This window comes from Empidonax traillii, unplaced genomic scaffold (genome assembly GCF_003031625.1).
Source record: "Empidonax traillii isolate 1590-97213 ecotype Southwest subspecies unplaced genomic scaffold, ASM303162v1 scaffold2561:size24008, whole genome shotgun sequence".
NCBI lineage: Eukaryota > Metazoa > Chordata > Aves > Passeriformes > Tyrannidae > Empidonax > Empidonax traillii.
In genome coordinates this window covers 1-19,348 of record NW_020957754.1, presented here as the reverse complement: position 1 = coordinate 19,348, position 19,348 = coordinate 1, and the positions used below count along the sequence as shown (strand labels likewise).

Below are 19,348 nucleotides of genomic sequence, written 5' to 3'. Positions count from 1 at the left end.
TGGGGTGTCCTGGGGTGGGCACTGGGTGGTGTGGGGGGGTCCCTGGGCCGCAGGAGCGTGCTGAGCGTGCTGTGTTCAGTGTGCCAGGTGATCGGCATGTACGACTACACGGCGCAGAACGACGACGAGCTGGCCTTCAGCAAGGGCCAGATCATCACCGTGCTCAGCAGGGAGGACCCCGACTGGTGGAAGGGCGAGGTCAACGGCCACGTGGGGCTCTTCCCGTCCAACTACGTGAAGCTGACCACGGACACGGACCCCAGCCAGCAGTGTGAGTGCCCCTGTGTGTGTGTCAGGTCAAACATGCAGCATTGCCGGCTCCGGGGCTCGCAGGCCCCGCCGCCCCTCTGTGCCCTCGGCCGAGTCTCTTTGAAGACCTTCCTAGCGCAGCCCTTTGTGTTGGTTTATTTTCAGTTCCCATCCCCCCCACACACCCCCCAATCCTGGCATGTTTTCCTTCCCCTTCCCCTCCCCCCTCCCCAGGTCATTTTTGCTCCATGCCCTCGACACGCCTGACTCATTTTCCTTGCTTGAATTTGCTCATTGTTTTGTTTTGCTTATGTGTTGTTTTCCTCCTTTTTCTAGGAATCATATGTTGTCCATCCCCCACTCAGGCTTGAAAGTCCTCAAAGAGACCCACTATCCCATAACACTGCCCAGAGGGATGATGGGAGATGCAGCCTTGATCATGTGGCTTCCAGCATGATCATCTACTGCCTTCTGAGTAGAAGAACACACTGCAGAGCAGTTTTACCTCATTTTTCCATTAGTTGCATGGAATCGCAATGGTTGAGTTCATGACCTGCAGATAGATGCAAAAATTAATTACTCAAAAAACAAAAAACAAAACCGCACACACACACAAAAATAAAATTTAAAAAAAAATATATATATACAAATCAGAGGATAGTGGGTCCTTTTGTGGCTTTCAGAGTTACCAAACTAATGTTTCCACCTTTGCACAGGTGCTTTGGGTAGTTTTAAAACAATTATTTTTTAAAGATATATTTTAGCCTTTGGAAGGAGAAGTATAAATTAAAATTTCTTCATTGCAATTTTTTTGGTTGTGCAAAAAGACCCACTATCAAGGAATGCTGCATGTGCTATTAAAATTGTTCCAAATGTCCATGAATTGGAGACTTTATGTATCTTCCTTTTTTTATTGTTCACTTGTCCAGTGTTGTCAATATGTCTCTTTTTTATTTTTTTTTTCTGTTTTTTTTTGTTTTGTTTTGTTTTTTTTTGTTAATGACAAAAGACCAGAAGGAGTTCAAATGAGTTCAATGTGCCCAATGCCAGGTATTTTGGTGTGGTTATTGTACTGTGTGTATCAGGTGTTCCTTGTTGAGTGTGTAACCCATCGGGGGGAGCAGAAACCCCTGCCCGTGCCCGAGAGCCGAACTGGCGAGACGTTCCACCCGCTTGTGTGATTTTATTTTGCACATTTGCTGTAGCTGCAAACGGTCAGAACCCCCTGGTTTGTGCTGTGCCCTGTGGGTTGGCTGCGTTTCTGTGCCAGCAGGACCCTCCTGGCCCGCCCTGGGCACTGGGGCAGCTCCCGGGGCCGCTTTGCTGGGGAACAGCACAGTTTGGAACGAGTCCTTTTCCTGACAACAAAGAATGTATAGAACTATCTCCCTGCAATTAATTTCCAATGTTTACATTTTTTTAAACTAGACTGTGGAATTTATACGAATTAATATGAAATGGAGCTTACAGTGGAGTTGCTGTAGATGTGCTGTAGCTAAGCCTTGTTAGTTCCTGGTGGAATTCCTGGTGCTGTCAGTGCTCTCCTCCCGATGCCTCAAGCACAATGTAGCCCTTTACTAATGATTTCCCGTTTAGTTACGCCCTGGTTCTGTGTTTCATTTACTCCTGACCCCTCTGCTGGCAGCATTCCCACCCCGACCCGTCCTGCGGTGCAAAGGACAAGTGAAGCTCCTCATTCAATTGCACTTCAGTATTTCATCACTATGAATGTAAATTATATAAATATATAAAAACCTGCAGCTTTAACAACTGTAATACAGCCTTTAAAATTAGTTCCATGTATAGAGAATTAAATCCTTGGTATAAAAGACAGACCCACACGTGTTTGTTGTCTCGTTGCTGCCTCGCCCCGGGGCATTGGAGCGTGGATGGACTGGCCACCAGAACAGCCTGGAAAGCCCTTTTCGCTTCACTGGGACACTCTGAGTATTATTTAAATATATTTAACTAATCCAAAATCCTCTGCAAGCTTACTGCTCATGGTGGGATTGTTGGGGTGTCCTGGGCAGGGCCAGGGGCTGGACTCCATGATCCCAGGGGATCCTCCCAGCTCAGGAGATCCTGGGATTCTGTGATTCCCTGTTCCAGGGTCTCTACATGGTACAATTCCCTTGATTTTTATTTTTCTGTACTATGCAGGCAGATAAATGAGATATCCTTCCTTGTTCTCCCATGGGCTTGCCTGGATTTGGGCTCAGTGTTTTAGTCTGAAAATTTGCACAATTGCACTGATCCTCCTCCTTTTTAGAGCAGAATTTAACAGGCACACAATTTTCATTAGGATAGCATTTCACAGGCAGATTTTTCATAAAAATAAATAATTCTTCTCCGTGGTGCTGCAGAAAGGGAACAGCACCTCATATCTGTGATTCTCAGGGCCCGTTGCTTTGCTCACTGAGGAGGATGGAGCCAGATTGGACCCCCCCTCTGCCAATCTTTTGTGAATTAAACGTCACTGGAATGACAGGATGTCTCTGTTTTCCCACACTGAGCTGTGGGGTTGAGAAATTCACTTGACTGAAAGCATTTCTCCTGAGGGACTTTTTGGGTTTTCTGGCTTCACCCAGAACTTTGCAGTGAACAGACAGTGAATGTGTGGACTGTGGAGTGCACAGACAGTGAATATCCAGGGAAGTGTTTGCAAAACTTCAGCTGGGGGGGATTCAGGTGCTGCTGTTTTCTTTCTCATCACTTCAAGTGAGAAGGAAAATAAAGCTCTTACAGCCTCCTGCAGGATGATGTTTTGAAGATGTTTTGAAGATGTTTCTCCCAGCCCATGGATCCCCCTGTGCCCCATCCCCACCTTGTCCCCCAGCCCAGAGCACTGAGTGCCACGGCCAGGCCTGCCTTGGACACCTGCAGGGCTGGGCACTCCAAACCTCCCTGGGCAGCCCCTGCCAAGGCCTCACCACCCTTTCCAGCAACAAATTCCTCCTGATGTCCATCCTGAAGCTCAGGAGCCACTGGGGTGGGTTGTGCCAGGACTCCTCAGGCAGAAAGGTGTAAAGTCCCATCACTGAACATGTCCCAGGCAAAGATGCTCAGCTGTGATTTACAGTGACATTGTTGGAATGCCTGTAATGTTCATCCATGGTTCCAGTTCCAGTTGTGCTCCCAGAGCTTGGCAGGGGAGTGTTCCATCGTCCTCACCATCAGGGATTTCCCTGAGCCGTAGGGAACAAGACACTGCACTGGCTCCTTTGCCTTTCTGCATTTTCTGTGTATATATACACATAGATATTAGATATGAGAGAAAGGGAGTATGAAAGTTATTCCCAGAGAAGCTGTGGCTGCCCCTGGATCCCTGGAAGTGTCCCAGGCCAGGTTGGACGGGGCTTGGAGCACCCTGTGCTGGTGGAAGGTGTCCCTGCCCATGGCAGGGGTGGCACTGGATGAGCTTTGAGGTCCCTCCCAACCCAAACCATCCTGGGGTTCTGTGAATTCATTCTTTAAATTCACTGCCTTGTCCTGGGCACAGGAGCTGCCACTGGAGGGATGAGGAGCCTGGATTTACAGACCACTCCCAGTGCTGGGGGATTTTGCTCTTCCCATTTTTTTCTGTATTCCAACTGCTGAAAACAAATTCCCATGGATGTTCTTTCAGGGAATTTGTTTGTATCTCTTTCAGTACTTGAAATCTGTCCAAAACAGCTCAGAGTCTGAAATTTGTGGGTTTGTCAAGAACATTTTGCTTTATATTTGGGCTCAGTTTTATTTAAACCTCAGTCTTTTTGGAGCTTCAGTGGCACCACTTTTTGTCCCCATGAGCTCAGTGAACACCTGCTGTTACCATCACCTAAATAATTCTGGGGCTCTGGTTTTAAAGCCCTTTGTAGAGCTCTGTGTGACTGGCTCTGGCTGTTGGATTTCTTGTCAAGCAGCAGCCTCTGTGCAGTCTCTCCTGATGACAGTGAGTGCCTTATTTCAAACTTTTTGTTTGACAACTCCACCAAATTCAGGGACAATGCTCATCAAATATTATTGAATCAGATGAATTGACACCAACAGCAAATAACAAACTGCTCCTTGGCTGAGCAGGGAGTGCTGAGGACACCCCAACCCTCCCCCCTGTCCCTGAGAGCGTTGCCCAAACGCTCCTGGAGCTCTGGCAGCCTTGGGGCCGTGCCCACTGCCCTAGGGAGCCTGGGCAGTGCCAACCACCCTCTGGGGGAAGAACCTTGTGCTGAGCTCCAACCTGAGCCTGCCCTGGCACAGCTCCAGCCCTTCCCTGGCTCCTGTCCCTGCTCCAGGTGATGGCTGGAGGGCTGCCCAGGAAAGGGGAAACCAATAAAATATTGTTTGATAAAAGGTTTGAACACTGGATTTAGCTCCCACATTCCCAATTCCAAGGGAAGAGCCTGTACACCCCTTGATTTTCACGGCAGACCCTCTGGAATTGGGCTGGGCACTTCCCTGGCTCTGTGGCTGCTGCTCGAGGCTCATCTGCTGGTTCTGCCCATCAGTGCTCAGGGCTCCTAACTCAGAGGTGAGATTTAAAGTGATGTGGGAGGAACCAAGCCAGGACAGGGTTAGCTCTGCTGGTTGATATTTCTGTGCCCTCACACCTAGGGTTTTATTCTTCCCAGGCAGAGAAAGATCTGGAAAGGGATCACTAGAAACATGGAATCATGGAATCATTAAGGTTGGAAAAGAGCCTTAGGATGACATCAAGTCCCACCCTCAGCCCACCACCACCACGTTCACCATCAACCCACACCCCCAAGTGCCACATCCACACGTGTTTTGAACACTTGCAGAGGGGGTGATGCCACCAGGCTGGGGGGGTGTGGAGATGGTTGAAAACATCCCTTCAAGCCAAGGCCATCAGATTCTTTGAACAGTAAATTCCAAAGGGAAAAATAATTAAACACTTGGCTCACTTTTCATGAAGCCAGCAGTGCATGGGGAGAGCTGGTCCTGTTCCTCAAACCTCTGATTTTCCCGATACCAAAGAAACTGCTCTGAAATCAGGCATTTATTAAACAGAAATGAAACCTGTGGCTTCTGCAACGGGCCAAAATTTGCCTGTTTTGGCATAAAGATGATAATTCTCCAGAGCTGCTTTTTATTTCAAGCCAAGTTTCAATTCAGTTTCAATTGGCAAGGGCTGTGACGTCCTGAATCTCAAGGGATCATCATCAACATGTGTTGCCAGTTCTGATCCCTCCCCAGCTTCAGAATCAGAGGAAACAACCTCGAGTGTCTGTATCTACTTTTCTGGGTTTATCTGGTTTGATTTGGGGGTTTTTTTGTTAATTTTTAAGTCAAATCTCTCGTTCCCTTTTCAGGAGCAGGGATGAGTTAAAGCAGCCAGTGATGGCATTCCATGAAAATAAGGGGGATACACGAGGGCCTTTTTAGTGGCACAGTCTGAGCTCCTGAATTACATTCAGGAAGCTAAAAATGCAGTAAATACTCCCTAAATATTAACTTTATATGCAAAGAACTGGAAGGGTTGTCCAGGGTCTGATGTTTCCAGAAGGAAGGTTTGTTTCCATGGGGAATATACTGAATTTACCCAGCCTTTGATGAGGGGTGAGGGAAAGAATTAAACTGCAGAATTTTTGGTGGTATAAAAATAGTTGAAATAAATCATTTGTACAGGAAAACTTTCCCCCCCCTGTTTGAAAGCACCTTTGCTTTTTTGAAATGTGTTGTATTTTCTGCCAAAAAGTAGTAAAAATAGTCAAAACTGGAAGACAACACTCTGTGTTCCAGAACACGCTGTGTTCTCAGAAGAACTGCATTAAACTCACCTGAAAAGTAACAGCCTAGAGAAAAAAAAAGGAAAAAGGATTAAATGTTGGGTCTAATTCAGCATAGAAAATAAAACTTGAGATTGTGGAATTTGTACAAAAAGTCTCCCAGCTACACAGGGGGTGATTTACAGCAGTTAAGGGACAAAACTGATGAAGTGAGTTCGTAGTGACAGCCTTTTCCTGTGCTTCCAAAGGAGAACAAACTCGACCCCTTTGCCTTGGCCTTGAAATTCGGGAAATCTGAGGGGTCTCCAAAGGCCTTCCTGGGCCTTCAGATATTCAGTCCTTCAAACATGCAGAAGCAATTTTTTAATTGGTTAATTTGTTAATTTAATTTTTGAGTGGGAAGGGGTAAATAAGCTCTGCAGCACCTTCTAGAGTGGGATTTCCCTGACTGGAAGGCTGAAGGAGACCCTGGAATTCAGAGGATCCGGGAGCAGAGGGACCCCACGTGTGACGTCATTCCAAAGTGCCATGGGAGTGTTGTGCTCACCGCAGCTCTCCCCTCATCCTCTCCCCTTTGGGGATGTCTCTGTGGTTTCTTCCCACCCCAGGAGGTTCTTGCCCCCGTTTTTGTTCCCAGCCATCCACGTGGGATTGGTTTGGGCTCCGTGGAATGACGAGGGTGGGAATGGGCAGGTGGCCCCGAGGGGGGTTTAAAGCTTGGCCACCAGAGAAAAGTTCACACTTAGAGAAGGCCTTTGATCCAAAAAGGTGTCAAACCAGTGCTGTGAGTGGCCCAGAGGGGAAGCACCGCTGAGGTTGTGCCCTTACCTGTGAATGAGCGAGCGGGACGGGCGCAGTTCCCGGGCAGCGTTGCTGCAGCTGCTCCAGTCTGAGTCACTTTGTCAGGAACCATCAGTAAACCCCGGGATCCTGTTGTGTTTTGCAGGGTGTGCAGACCTGCACCTGCTGGACATGCTGACTCCTACGGAGAGGAAGAGGCAGGGCTACATCCACGAGCTCATCGTCACCGAGGAGAACTACGTCAACGACCTGCAGCTGGTCACAGAGGTGAGGCAGGGACCCAAATCCCTCCCCCTGAGCTAAACCAGCCACTTCACCGTGCCCCCTTCCTGGCTGTCCCTGCTGGGCTTGGCTGCCCCTGCCCTTGAGGGGTATCTGTTCCTTCAGGGATCCTTCTGAGATCCCCGTGTGCGGGTGCAGCCCACGCTGAGCCCTGCTGCGACCGTCACCAAAATGCTGATGTGGGAAGTGTCATTTTAGCAAAGCTCCTGATTCTCAGTGTGGATTTTTCATGTCCAAGTCCTTAAACTGAAATGGCTGTCCTGAAAGGAAGCCCATTTTCCACGCTTACAGTGCCCCTCAGTTATCACTTGCTGTGGTTGCTTTACGTGTTCCAAGGGACATCCCTGAGATAGGAAACAATGGAATTGGCACAGACAATCTCCTGACAGAGAAGCAAAGCCCTGTTTTGGAGAAGAGGTCAAGATATGCAAACCTGAGACACTCTGAGAGAAATCAGAACTTCCATAAGAGTCCAAAGGAAAACATATTTCAGGTGTATTATCTAAGAGTCCTTTTGCAGGAGACCCCTCTCTAAAATTCACAGGTTTCAAACAGATTATCCAGATCAGAACTAACATTCCCAAGTTTCAAACAGATTCTCCAGGTCTGAGTGACCACCACCAGCACCACAAATTCCGAGTATTCCCTGTTAAAACCACACGCCCCTCACATCCCTGAGGTCTCCCCTTAGTCCCACCCATTCTCAGGGAACATAGAGGGTGTCTGGGACACGGAGCAGGGTGGAATTCTGTCCCCCTGAGGGACAGGTGCTGCCCTGATGGCAAGTTATCTCCCCTCCTCACTAAGGAAATAGGCCCAATCAGCCTCAGTCACCTGGGTTATACATGGACATTCTAAATGGCTTCCTTTTTCTGACCCTCCAGATCTTCCAGAAGCCACTCCTGGAATCTGAGCTGCTCACAGAGAAAGAAGTTGCCATGATTTTTGTTAATTGGAAGGAGCTGATTATGTGCAATATAAAACTACTGAAGTAAGTTGGGTTTTTCCCCCGTACCTGGCAATAACAGGACCCTGGGCCTCTGCCCTGCTCCTCCTTCCAGCTGCAGGAAAACACTTGCCACGTACACAACTCGTAATCAACAGGGCCACGTGTTTCTCCTTGTGGGAGAAAGCAAAATATGAACAGTGTTTGCTGTGACTTTGTTGTTGTTGTTGTGGAAAACCCAGCAGTTCTCTGCTGAGTAAATATCTGCACGCACTTTCTTCTTGTCCGTGTTCTCCCCTGAGAAGCAGCATCTGCCAAGGCCTCCCCCAGCCCTGGCACAGGCTTTGGCCTCCTCTGTGCCAGCCCACACCACTCCAGTGCCCTTATCCATGACTGCAAACTAAGGCACAGCAACCTCTGTTACCGCTCTTATTCCAAGCTGGCACCTGCATTCCATTAATTAGCGTGGCCTTTAATTAGTGTAGGGTTATAGCACCTGAATGTGCTGGCTGGGGAGGAGCAGGAATTCTTCCTGGCCAGGAACTGATGGATCCAGTTCCTCCCTCTGCTCCAGCAGGGCACAGGGATGCTGTGGCTGGTTTGCAGGCTGCTCACCTGCTCACTGCCAGAGAACCTGAGCGGGGAGGGAGTTAAACCTGTGTCCTGAGGAGCAAGAGGATTAATAAAATTCTTTTTTCCCCCCTAATGAGCTGCTACTTTTCATTGAACTTACAGGGATTTTATACCTCTGTGATATCTCAGGTTTTTGGTAAAACCTCTTGAAAAGGGCCCACAAGTTGAAGAGTTTTGGCAGTGACAGGACAAATGACAATAAACCTCCTTCCCTTGGGAAACCAGGCTAAAGCCTGGAGAAGTAGCTTTGAGCTCACTGATGTTTTCTATCCCTCCCTCTCTCACACATCAGTTCCTCTCTCTCTAAACTAATAGAAAAGGAAATTACCTCCCTTTTTATATCAGATCTGATCTGGCTTTGCATTAAAATAGTGTCCAACAGCAGGTGGAGGGGGCTCTGAGAGGACAAGGTGCTGGCTGGGGGTGCAGCCTCCACTGTTGAGTTCCTGCCATGTGCCCTCTGAGCCTGGGGGCTGGGCTGCTCGTGTGACCCCCCTGGGACCCCCCTGGGACCCTTTGTGACCCCCCTGTGCCCCCTGCCTGGCAGGGCCCTGCGGGTGCGGAAGAAGATGTCCGGGGAGAAGATGCCGGTGAAGATGATCGGGGACATCCTGACGGCCCAGCTGCCCCACATGCAGCCCTACATCAGGTTCTGCAGCTGCCAGCTCAACGGGGCCGCCCTCATCCAGCAGAAGACGGACGAGGTGCCCGAGTTCAAGGAGTTCGTCAAAGTAAGAGCAGGAGCGGATGATCCCGGGGATTCTGCGCTCGGGGCTTTGCCTCTGCCTGAGCGGGGTCACACCTGCACTGGGGTGTTCAGCTTTGGGCTCCTCGCTTGAGAAGGGACACGGAGGGGCTGGAGCGTGGGCAGGGAAGGGAAGGGAGCTGGGAAGGGGCTGGAGCAGCAGGAGGGGCTGAGGGAGCTGGGGGGGCTCAGCCTGGAGAAAAGGAGGTTCAGGGGGGACCTTCTGGCTCTGCAAGTCCCTGCAGGAGTGGTCAGGCCTTGCAATGAGTGTCCCAGGGAGGTGGTGGAGTCCCTGTGTCTGGGAGTGTCCCAGAGGTGTCTGGATGTGGCCCTTGGGGACGTGGATTAGGGGGGATTGTGGTGGTGCTGGGTGAGGGGGCACTGGGATTCTTACACAGACAAGGCAGGTGAAGATCTGCTGGAAAAGCAGGAGGAATTCACTCCCCTGTGAGCTCAGCCCAGCTTTAGCCGGGGATGGGCGCTCGTTTATTGCCTTTTCCTGTCTCAGAGGAGCTCGTTTTCCCGGGTTTACACCAAGAGACTAACCAGGTTTTACCTCTCTGATGTTTCAGAGGTTGGCAATGGATCCTCGCTGTAAAGGAATGCCACTCTCCAGTTTTCTACTAAAGCCTATGCAACGGGTAACCAGATACCCACTAATCATTAAAAATGTACGTCCTGTGCACAGCCCGGGTTTGCTCTGCTTGGCTTAGAGCTGCATTAGGGGCACTGCCCCTGTTTGTGTCCAGCTCTGTCACTGTGGGATGTCAGATGTGCTGGGGAATGGGGGGGTGTCCTTTAATGTTTGATCCAGCTACAGAAAATGGGCTGATTCCTTGGCCTTCAGCAAAACTTGGCGTTTCCATTTGAAGCAGAGGTGGGACTTGCACCCAAAGAACCACAGGGCAGCGAATGCTGAAGGAAAACTTCAAATTCTGCTAACAGGAGTCAAGCTTGTGCTCATATTTCCCTTTTCCACAGTGTCATTCCCTCCCCACAGGCTGGGAAATGACACAGTGGGGAAGCCTGGAAGCCAAATTCCTGCAAGTTCCCATCCTTTGACACTGCTGGATAACTTACAACCCTCTCCTAACTCTCATTTGCTGCCTAACACTGACCACCCCAAATAATGCCACTGAACGTGGCCCAAGGCTTTCCAAGGAAGGGGCTACAAATTGGATGTTGGCATTTCAGAGATTCCTTCAGATGTCATGGCCACGATTTCTGTATTTGGCTGGAATGTGTGTCCCTGTGTGAGAGGAGTCAGCAGTGTCCTGATGCAAAGGCTGTGCAGGCAGGGATTCATTCCAGCTCTTCCCAAGTAGTGTTTGTCTCCTATTTCTCACCTGTCGGGGAGGAAGAATATTTGGAGCGCGTTGTCTGGAAATAAAGCCCTAGAACGGAACTGTGGGGTCGGCAGTGCAAATCCAGCTGGACTGCAGCAACAGAGCGGCCTGACAAGGTGGTTTGTGTCTCTGCAGATAATAGAGAACACTCCTGAGAACCACCCTGACCACAGCCACCTGAAGCACGCCCTGGAGAAGGCCGAGGAGCTCTGCTCCCAGGTCAACGAGGGCGTGCGCGAGAAGGAGAACTCGGACAGGCTGGAGTGGATCCAGGCCCACGTGCAGTGTGAGGGCCTCTCCGAGGTAAACCAGGGCTCCCCAGGGACCTGCACGCGTGGGCAGCCTCGGGAACAGCCCACAGCTCCCTCATGGCACTGCATCCAGGGCAGAGAGCGGGACTGAGCCGGTCTCAGAATCCCCGGGCCTTCGTTTTCCCCCTTCCTTTTCTCCCTCTCGCTCCTGCACGTCACCCTTTTTGCTGCTCGTGTTCTTGCCTTCCCCCCGGTAGATGCTGCTTTGTTGCCTGGCTCTGGACTGGTCCCAGGTTCAGTGCTGCAGTTTTCAACCACAGCTCTCCACTTTCACAGTTTTTATAGCACGGTGGTTGTGGAACTGCTGTGTCCCACCACCCCAAAGCTATTCCTGACCACTCTGGAGTGCTTTTTAAAGGTCATCACAGAACAGATTTTCTGTGGTAAAGCTTTGTGTACGTTTGAAAACTCAAGAATACTGATCAGGTCTCTCTGGAGACTTTACAGAGAGAGTCCCTGCCTCCCATTCCGTGCTATTTTTTCAGGTAACATGCTAAGTTTCACTAGAAACTGCACTGAAAACATTGTGTCTGTGTGTCCTGCAAAATGAGAGGGGGAAAGTTTTGATGGCTTTCCTTTGGTGGTGATGATAACAGAGGCAGACAGATCACAACTTGATTTTCAAAGTACGCACCAAGTTTTCAGTTCTAGAAGGTAAAAAAAATAACAAGCACTGGTTGGTTTACAAACTAGAAAAACATTGTATTTCCCCTCCGGAAATCTGACTGTTTGGGGAGAGGGATGAGTGTGACAAGGTCAGAAGGGTCACAGACATTCAGCTGTGGGACAACCCCTGCCTGAAGGAAGGCGGCTGCTTTTATCTTCTGTGGGCAATGTCTGGCCCTAGAGCACCAAATCCACAACCTGAAAGACCCTCTGGCTGCTTCTGCCGCAGTAACTGCAGCAACAGCAGCCTCAGCTGCGTGGAAGGAGCAATCCAGCCTTCCCTGATTTCTGTCCCAGGGGTTCCCAACCTGTCCAAGGAGCCAGCCCTGCTCCAGCCGCCCAGGCAATGTGGGTGGTAAGAACTGTTCCCCCCCCTGCTGAAAATAAACCTGGAAACGGCGCTGCAGGGAAGGGCCAGACCCTGCTGGGGTGGGAACAGCCCCTGGGTGGGGATGCCATTCTGCCTCTGCCGGTGTCAGCAGCTGCCCTGGAGTTCCTTTGGGGTGCTTTAGGGGGTCAAATTCAGGCACAACTCGAAGTCCAGACCTTGTTAAGGAAGCCCAGGCTCCAGAGAGGCCTTGGCAGAGGTGCTGCTGCTCCTCCAGGACGGGTCCTCGTGGGCTCAGCTCCACTCCCACAGGTGCATGTGCGTGGGGAGGGGGCACAGATGCTTTTGGCTTCTCCCTCAGTGCCCAGGCCGTGCCTGTGTGATGATGGGCTGCCCTAAAGCCACTTCTCACGCAGCCTTTTCTGACCTGCACTGCTTGTCCTGCTCCTCATCCTGTGCCCGGATCAGGCCCAGCGCCAGGACTCACAACTGTGTCTGGTCTCTTTCAGGGGGACCCCGATTGTTTCACTTTATACAGTGCGTTGTTGTTCTTCTTCTACTTTTCGCAGCAACTCGTATTTAACTCAGTCACAAACTGCCTGGGACCACGCAAGTTCCTGCACAGCGGGAAGCTCTATAAAGCCAAGAGTAACAAGGAGCTCTATGGTTTTCTGTTCAACGACTTCCTCCTGCTCACTCAGATCATAAAACCCCTTGGCTCCTCGGGCACAGACAAGGTGTTCAGCCCCAAGTCCAACCTGCAGTACAAAATGTACAAAACTGTGAGTACCTCTGCGAAACGGGGGCGGTGACAGGCCACGGGTGGAGGGCAGCAGCTCCCTGCGGGGGGATGTGGGCAAGACTGTCCCAGAGGAGAGCTTTGAAAGCTTTGGAATATCCAGGGACTGAGGGGGAGAAAGTTTGTGTGCTTCAGTGAGAAAACAAAACATGCTTTTGAAGTTTTGCTTGAACAAACCCCTCTAAGAGAGTGTTGCTTGTGTCAGGCAGCGATGGGGAGAGCGGAGTTCGCTGCTCTCTGTGGGGAAGGAGGGATTGCTGTGCTCCAGGAGCCTGCTGGCTTCCTCCAGGACAAGTGTTTCCAGGCTCTGGGGGCACCTTTGTCTTTGCCCAGTTTTAAAATGTTCTCATTATCAGGCCTGAGGAAAGATGGGAGGCAGAAGGGCAGAGGCACTTCAGATAACGCTGTTGTCACTTGCTGTGTGTTGAAAGCACCTGCTCAGACGCTGTGCGGTACAACTCTAGCTTTGCCTGATGTTTTACAGCCCATTTTTCTAAACGAGGTACTGGTAAAATTACCCACAGACCCTTCTGGAGATGAGCCCATCTTCCACATCTCCCACATTGACAGAGTCTACACCCTCCGGGCTGAAAGCATCAATGAGAGGTAGGAGTCTCCAAAGGCCGTGTTGGGGGGGGGTTTGGGAAGTCTGGTGCAAATGGAGGATGGGAATGGTTATGGTGGAAACCTGCAGAGCGGTCTCCAAGCAGGTTCTTTTACAAGACTGGAAAATTCCTTTTTCCTGAGAATATGGTGATACATGAAAAGCAGGGAGGAATAGTGATGTTTCCTGAATTCCAGCAAGAATGAGCTGTCTGGGAGGGTGGGTATTTAGGCCATATTTCACAGCATTTTATGTTCATGTGAAGAAGCCCAAAGATGCAGTTGTGTCTTCTGTTACCAGCTGTGTGTCTGTGCAGTGACAGCATTTCTGTGGCTGTTGAAGGAGATCAGGGAACAGGTCAGAGTTAGAATTTGAAGCAAAACCTACCAAACCAAACCCAGTGAGTTGATCTTGTTCAGTTCAGACTGAAAAAGTCAAAGGAAAGGCAATCTTAAAACCTGAGCTGATGGGTTTTATCTCTGGTGAGTTTACAGAGAGATTTCTACTGAAAAAGTTTCTCTTCCCCAGTGTAAGGTCTTGAAAGGGAACTTTTGTTAAGAACTGAAAGCTGGAAGTGCAGCAAAGCCCTCCCCATAGTGCAGGCATTGTGCTGTGCCAACTGGGAAATGTCTGGCCCCAAAACATTCTCGGGCACAAAATGTGTGAAACGTCTTGAGGCCGTGGCTGGGGCCAAGGGTTGGACTCAGTGATCCTCGTGGGTCCCTTCCCACTCAGGGCATTCTGTACTTCTGATTCATAGGCATGAAACGATTCCCCAGAAAGGCCCATAAGACACTGTGCCCGTTCACCATCCGTGCACCCCCCAAGTTATGTTTTAAATGTCCCAAGGGCCAAAGGATGAAACCTCAGGGATCAAGGAGAGGGGCCACCTCTGCAACCCAGGTGTCTTGTACCTACTGGCTACAAGAAGTTCATTATAATAAAGCAAAGGGCTTGCTGAAGGCAAACCTGTTCTTTCTACCTTTTGTTTTCTCACCAAGTGGCTCCTGCTTGTGGTTCTGTTGAGCTTTCTGCGTGTGGTGGGGTCTGCTGGCTTGGGATGGTTCTGTTTCTGCAGGTGCCATAAATTCCAGGAAGATCTCTTCCAGGCAGAGAGCTCTGGGACAGCAGAGGCTGGGATGGGGCCGGAGCCTTGGCTGGGAAGGAGGGACAGCTTTAGTTTTTTGTCTGCTGTGCTCCAGCAAGGAAAAATGGAAATGGCATTTTGCAACTTTGTTTTCTCCTTTCCTCCCGAAGGACTGCCTGGGTTCAGAAGATCAAAGCTGCTTCAGAACTTTACATAGAGACTGAAAAGAAGAAGAGGGAAAAGGCCTACTTAGGTACAGCATAGGATGAGGGGGTCTCCTCTTTTGTGGAGAAGTTCATGGGCAGGAAAATGCGTTGATGACTTTTCTCTCTTTTCTGTTTCACCGCAGTTCGCTCGCAAAGGGCAACGGGCATCGGGAGGCTGATGGTGAATGTGGTGGAGGGCATCGAGCTCAAACCCTGCAGGTCCCACGGTGAGTGCTGGGGTTTCTCAGAACGTGCTCCCTCAAAGGGACATTCACACCTGTCAGCCTGACGCTGGGGGAGCTGCTTCCCAAGCACCCCTGTGTTCAGTGATGTGGGTCTAACCCAGTAAAATATGAGCAGTGACTTTGTGCAGCTCAGCTGTTGTCCTGCAGTTGTCCTGCATCGGGCATTTGGTTCAGGCTGACTTGGTTCCCACCACATCAGCCACATCCTAAGGGGTCACAAGGCACAAAGTCCTGCAGGGGAGCAGTGTGTTCACTGTGATGTTCATGGAGTTCACCCCAAGGGCAGTGAAGCCAAGGTCTTTCCCACCTCAGTTGGCTGTAGGAGTGGAAGGAGACTGAGGACGAGGATCACACTGTTCTGTTTGTCCCAGGGAAGAGTAACCCCTACTGTGAGGTGACCATGGGCTCCCAGTGCCACATCACCAAGACCATACAGGACACCCTGAACCCCAAGTGGAATTCCAACTGCCAGTTCTTCATCAAGGACCTGGAGCAGGACGTGCTCTGCATCACGGTGTTCGAGCGGGACCAGTTCTCCCCGGACGGTGCGTAGGGGCTGCCAGAGGGATTGTCCAATCTCCTGCTTTGAGGAGGTGCATTTCCACGAGGGAAATCATAGGGAATGGGTTGGGTTGAAAGATGGTTTTTAAAGACAGCCAAATTTGAAGCCTTTTGCATACTGGGAGATGGCTCATCCCTGCTCCCTAGTGGAGTTGTGCCGGTATCAGTGCAAAAAGAATCCATCTCTCTCTGGTTTTTGGGAGTTTCTTTTTTCATGCAACTTGGCAACAACTAAAGTGATTTGTAACTCTGCTAAGTCTCAAAAAAACTCTGGATGCTGTTTGCAAACAGATTGATTCCTGCAGGAGGAAGATAAATGCCTCCAAGTTCCTGTTTGTGCAGTAACAGAGGCAAAGATGAACCCAGGATTCCAAACCCAGTAGAATTATGGGATGGTTTGGGTTAGAAGGGACCTTAAAGATCACTTAGTTCGACCACCTGCCCTGGGCAGGGACACCTTCCACCAGCCCAGGTTGCTCCAAACCCCATCCAACCTGGCCTTGGACACTTCCAGGGATGGGGAGTCCACAACCTCTCTCAGTCTGATTTCATAACTGGGATAAACATGTGGAGCATCAGTGAGTGTATTTTGGAGCCGTAATCTCCCAGGCAGTGTTTGGATAGGACCAGCACTGCCACGGCCAGCACCACTTGGCCGGGTGACCTCATTGCTGTTGTGAGGCACTGCTTGGCTCTGCCATCTCCAGAGGGTTCACACTCAGGTTTAACTGTGCAGCAGCTTTTGGCCTTTTTCTAACACGTCATAAACCCCAGAGGTCGCTGGAGTGAGGCAGCTGTGAATTCCGTAGGGGGATCTCCACACGTTTACTTTGAGTACTGCTGCTGTGTGACATGGTCTGGCCAAACCCTTCTCTGTGCAGCTTGGCAGCCTTTGTCAGGGGCAAAACCAGAGTCAGACTGCAGACTTGTGTCTTCCTTTTGTTGTGTGGGGACGGAACTTTAGTTCCTCCTCCCGGCTCCGGTCGTGCCACTCCCCAGCATTCCCTCCTTTTGCCTTCCAGACTTCCTGGGCAGGACGGAGATCCGTGTGGCTGACATCAAGAAGGATCAGGGTTCCAAGGGGCCAGTCACGAAGTGTCTCCTCCTGCACGAGGTGCCGACGGGCGAGATCGTTGTGCGGCTGGACCTGCAGCTGTTCGACGAGCCGTAGGAGGGCCGTGCTGGGGTCCGGTCGAGTCCGCTGCGATCCGTCGGTGTCCGCGGGAGCTGCCGCAAAGTCCTTGCCGGCGCAGCAGGAAACCGCTGCTCGCTCTTTGCACCTCAGAGGGTTATCAAAGCAAACAGGAGCATCTTTGTGCCTTGATAATTCTCACTGAAAACACGAATCCCCGGTCTGGCGAGGAGATCTCCCTCGATCTCTCGACGTGGAACTTGGCGTTGGTCTCCTGGGTGGATGAAACGACCCTGTTGGTTCCTTGTAGCTCCGGTGGGAAGGGCTGGCAGACCACAGAGGTGGCTGTGCTTGCTCCAGTTGCCCTACTCTTGAATTCCCACGGGGAAGGCAATGTTGGGGTGTTTGGGAGGCTTTCTGCAGGGTTTTCCCGTGAAGGAATTCTGTGCCTATTGCTCAGCAAAGTGGGGTGTAAATCGGATGTGAATGGAAGGAGAAGTTTTGCAGCAAGAAGATCTTTGAAGATCTTCACGATGGTACTGAAAAGACTTAGAAAATAAATAGTCTATATCTATAAACAGAGAAGATTCTATTAACAAACCACTTCATGACTTGCATTGCCCCTGAAAATAAATGATGTCCAGGCCTCCTGCACAGAGATGAATTGCACTCCAGAAGAGTCCGCCCCCCTCGGTACCTTTGGAAGCGGTTGTTGTCCACGGGACTGTAAATGTTGGCACAGGAAGCCAAGGGTTAAGCACAGAGCCCTGCTGTGTGTCCTGCTGTACCACTCAGATACTCCTTTACTGCTGCTGCCCAGGTGGGTGATCTGTCACCTGCAGTGGGGAAGAAAAAACAATCACGGCTCCAGCTCAGGAAGGGAATTCCCAGCCCACGGAGTGCGGTTTCAAAGCAATCAGTGGTGTCCAGGTACTGGCTTGCGCTGGGCTCACCTGTGTGGGACAAGGTGTGATGGGAGCGGGGCAGCAGCTCGCAGCGGTCGGTGGCTGTGCTGGGTGTGACCGGAGACAGAGCCTGGGACGGTGCAGAGCGGGGAACCCCAAAGCCCTGTGACCCCGGGGAGCGCCAGGGCTTGCCTGTCCATCCGGCTCCATGGACACGCCCGTCCAGGCCCACAGCCCTGCTTGCAAAGCACCAGCGCCCAGCGGGCTCTTCCGTCTGGAGTCCCCGGAGCACCCGCGGAAGGGCTCTGCTGAGTCTGGACTCGAGAGGGAAACGAGCCCCGAGAGTCAAATTCCTCTTTGTTCTGCTTGGATTCATTCTGTCCATGCCCTGCCCACGCATCCACTGGTATTTTTGTAAGGACTTCATTCCGGATGGGAGGTGCCAGCCCGTGTCATTCGCATGTGAACGTTCTCGTGGAGCCTGTTGTTGGGTTTTGGTGTTCCTTGCATGTCCTTCAGTCCTGGTTCCCACCTCTCCTGTGTTGGTGGTGTTCTCTAGCACTACAAGTCTTATTGGTTTCCATTAGGAAATTAGGATATATCCATAACAGGTAGGTAGATCCGTATGGTAATAAGTGTAAACTGTGCTGGGAAGTGTCTGTGTATTATAATTTCCTAAAAGACCACTGTAATGTTTCAAGCAATGGGAAGAAAAAAAAAAAAGTATGTTGGAGGGACAACAAAGTTTACATTTCATACTTTTCAGAATTGCTTTATTATTTATTTATTGAAGATAGTGTAGAATTTTGTATCAGAAATGACAGACATACTTATGTATTTTTTGAAACAAAACAGAGACACACACTTTAGTTAGAAACTTTCAACTGACCACATTTTAGAGGGAGTGTAACTTCCTAGGCATGCATTTGTTTACCACTAACTGGCTGAAAACACGATTAAGAGAACTTTAGGTTTCTATTTTTCAATGTTGTTAAGAAAATTGTTTCAATTAAAATATGTAAATAGTACTAAACCCATGCTTTCCTAATTCCATATCAAGACATTTTATGAAATATAATGTATATGAAAATACACATTGTTGTGGTAGGATAAAAAAAAAAAGTGATAAAATCTATTACTGGAGTAACATTAAATGTCATTGTCTAACCTTTGATCGCTGTCCTAATTTTACTCAACTGCCAATATGGGGAACATTCATTTCAGGGTTTCACAAGTGCCATCACTTTCTGATGGGATCATTTCACCAGCATCAATGACAGTAACATCTAAGTGGACAAAGGGGACAAAAAATCCGTGGCTGTAACGCAGAAACCCTGGGCAGGTTCTTGGAAGGAGCCCCAAGGAGCTGAACCTGCTGAGGCTCAGCTGGAGCTGGAAGGGGGGGACCCTTCCCTGCAGGCTGTGACCCCTGACAAGGGCCTAAATCCCAGAATCCCACACTAAATCCGAGAATCCCGGACTGGTTTGGGTTACAGAGAAGGATGTCTAGGAAATAGGCATTTTGAAATTATTTTTTTTTATTTTTAACTGGTCACCCCCCTGAGACAAGGAACCCCCAAACTCGCTCCCCACACCCTCAGGACAGCTGCTCGAGGCTGAGAAGGGAAACGTTAAACTGCTCCCTGAACCCCCCAACTGTTGGGTTCAAACCACCTTGAGTGTTTCTCTGAGCACGATTAAAAACTCCCACTCCCTAAGGAGAAAGGGATGTCCCCCTGCAGGGGATTTTAAGATGTGCAGCCAGAGTAAATCCCT

General features: G+C 50.1%; 1 protein-coding gene across 1 annotated transcript in view; it reads left to right on the top strand.

Moving 5' to 3' along the window:
- LOC114072051 (intersectin-1-like) overlaps window positions 1-18,744 on the top strand; it is a 21,329-nt gene extending 2,585 nt beyond the window's left edge. The window contains exons 3-14 of the mRNA XM_027909967.1: window positions 28-271; window positions 6,922-7,043; window positions 7,943-8,049; window positions 9,185-9,368; window positions 9,955-10,053; window positions 10,864-11,031; window positions 12,603-12,815; window positions 13,317-13,438; window positions 14,694-14,776; window positions 14,873-14,956; window positions 15,346-15,519; window positions 16,558-18,744. Of these exons, the coding sequence (XP_027765768.1) occupies window positions 28-271; window positions 6,922-7,043; window positions 7,943-8,049; window positions 9,185-9,368; window positions 9,955-10,053; window positions 10,864-11,031; window positions 12,603-12,815; window positions 13,317-13,438; window positions 14,694-14,776; window positions 14,873-14,956; window positions 15,346-15,519; window positions 16,558-16,706 (1,749 nt within the window). The 3' untranslated portion in view covers window positions 16,707-18,744. The remainder of the gene's footprint in view (window positions 1-27; window positions 272-6,921; window positions 7,044-7,942; window positions 8,050-9,184; window positions 9,369-9,954; window positions 10,054-10,863; window positions 11,032-12,602; window positions 12,816-13,316; window positions 13,439-14,693; window positions 14,777-14,872; window positions 14,957-15,345; window positions 15,520-16,557) is intronic.
- Window positions 18,745-19,348: the final 604 nt, after the last annotated feature.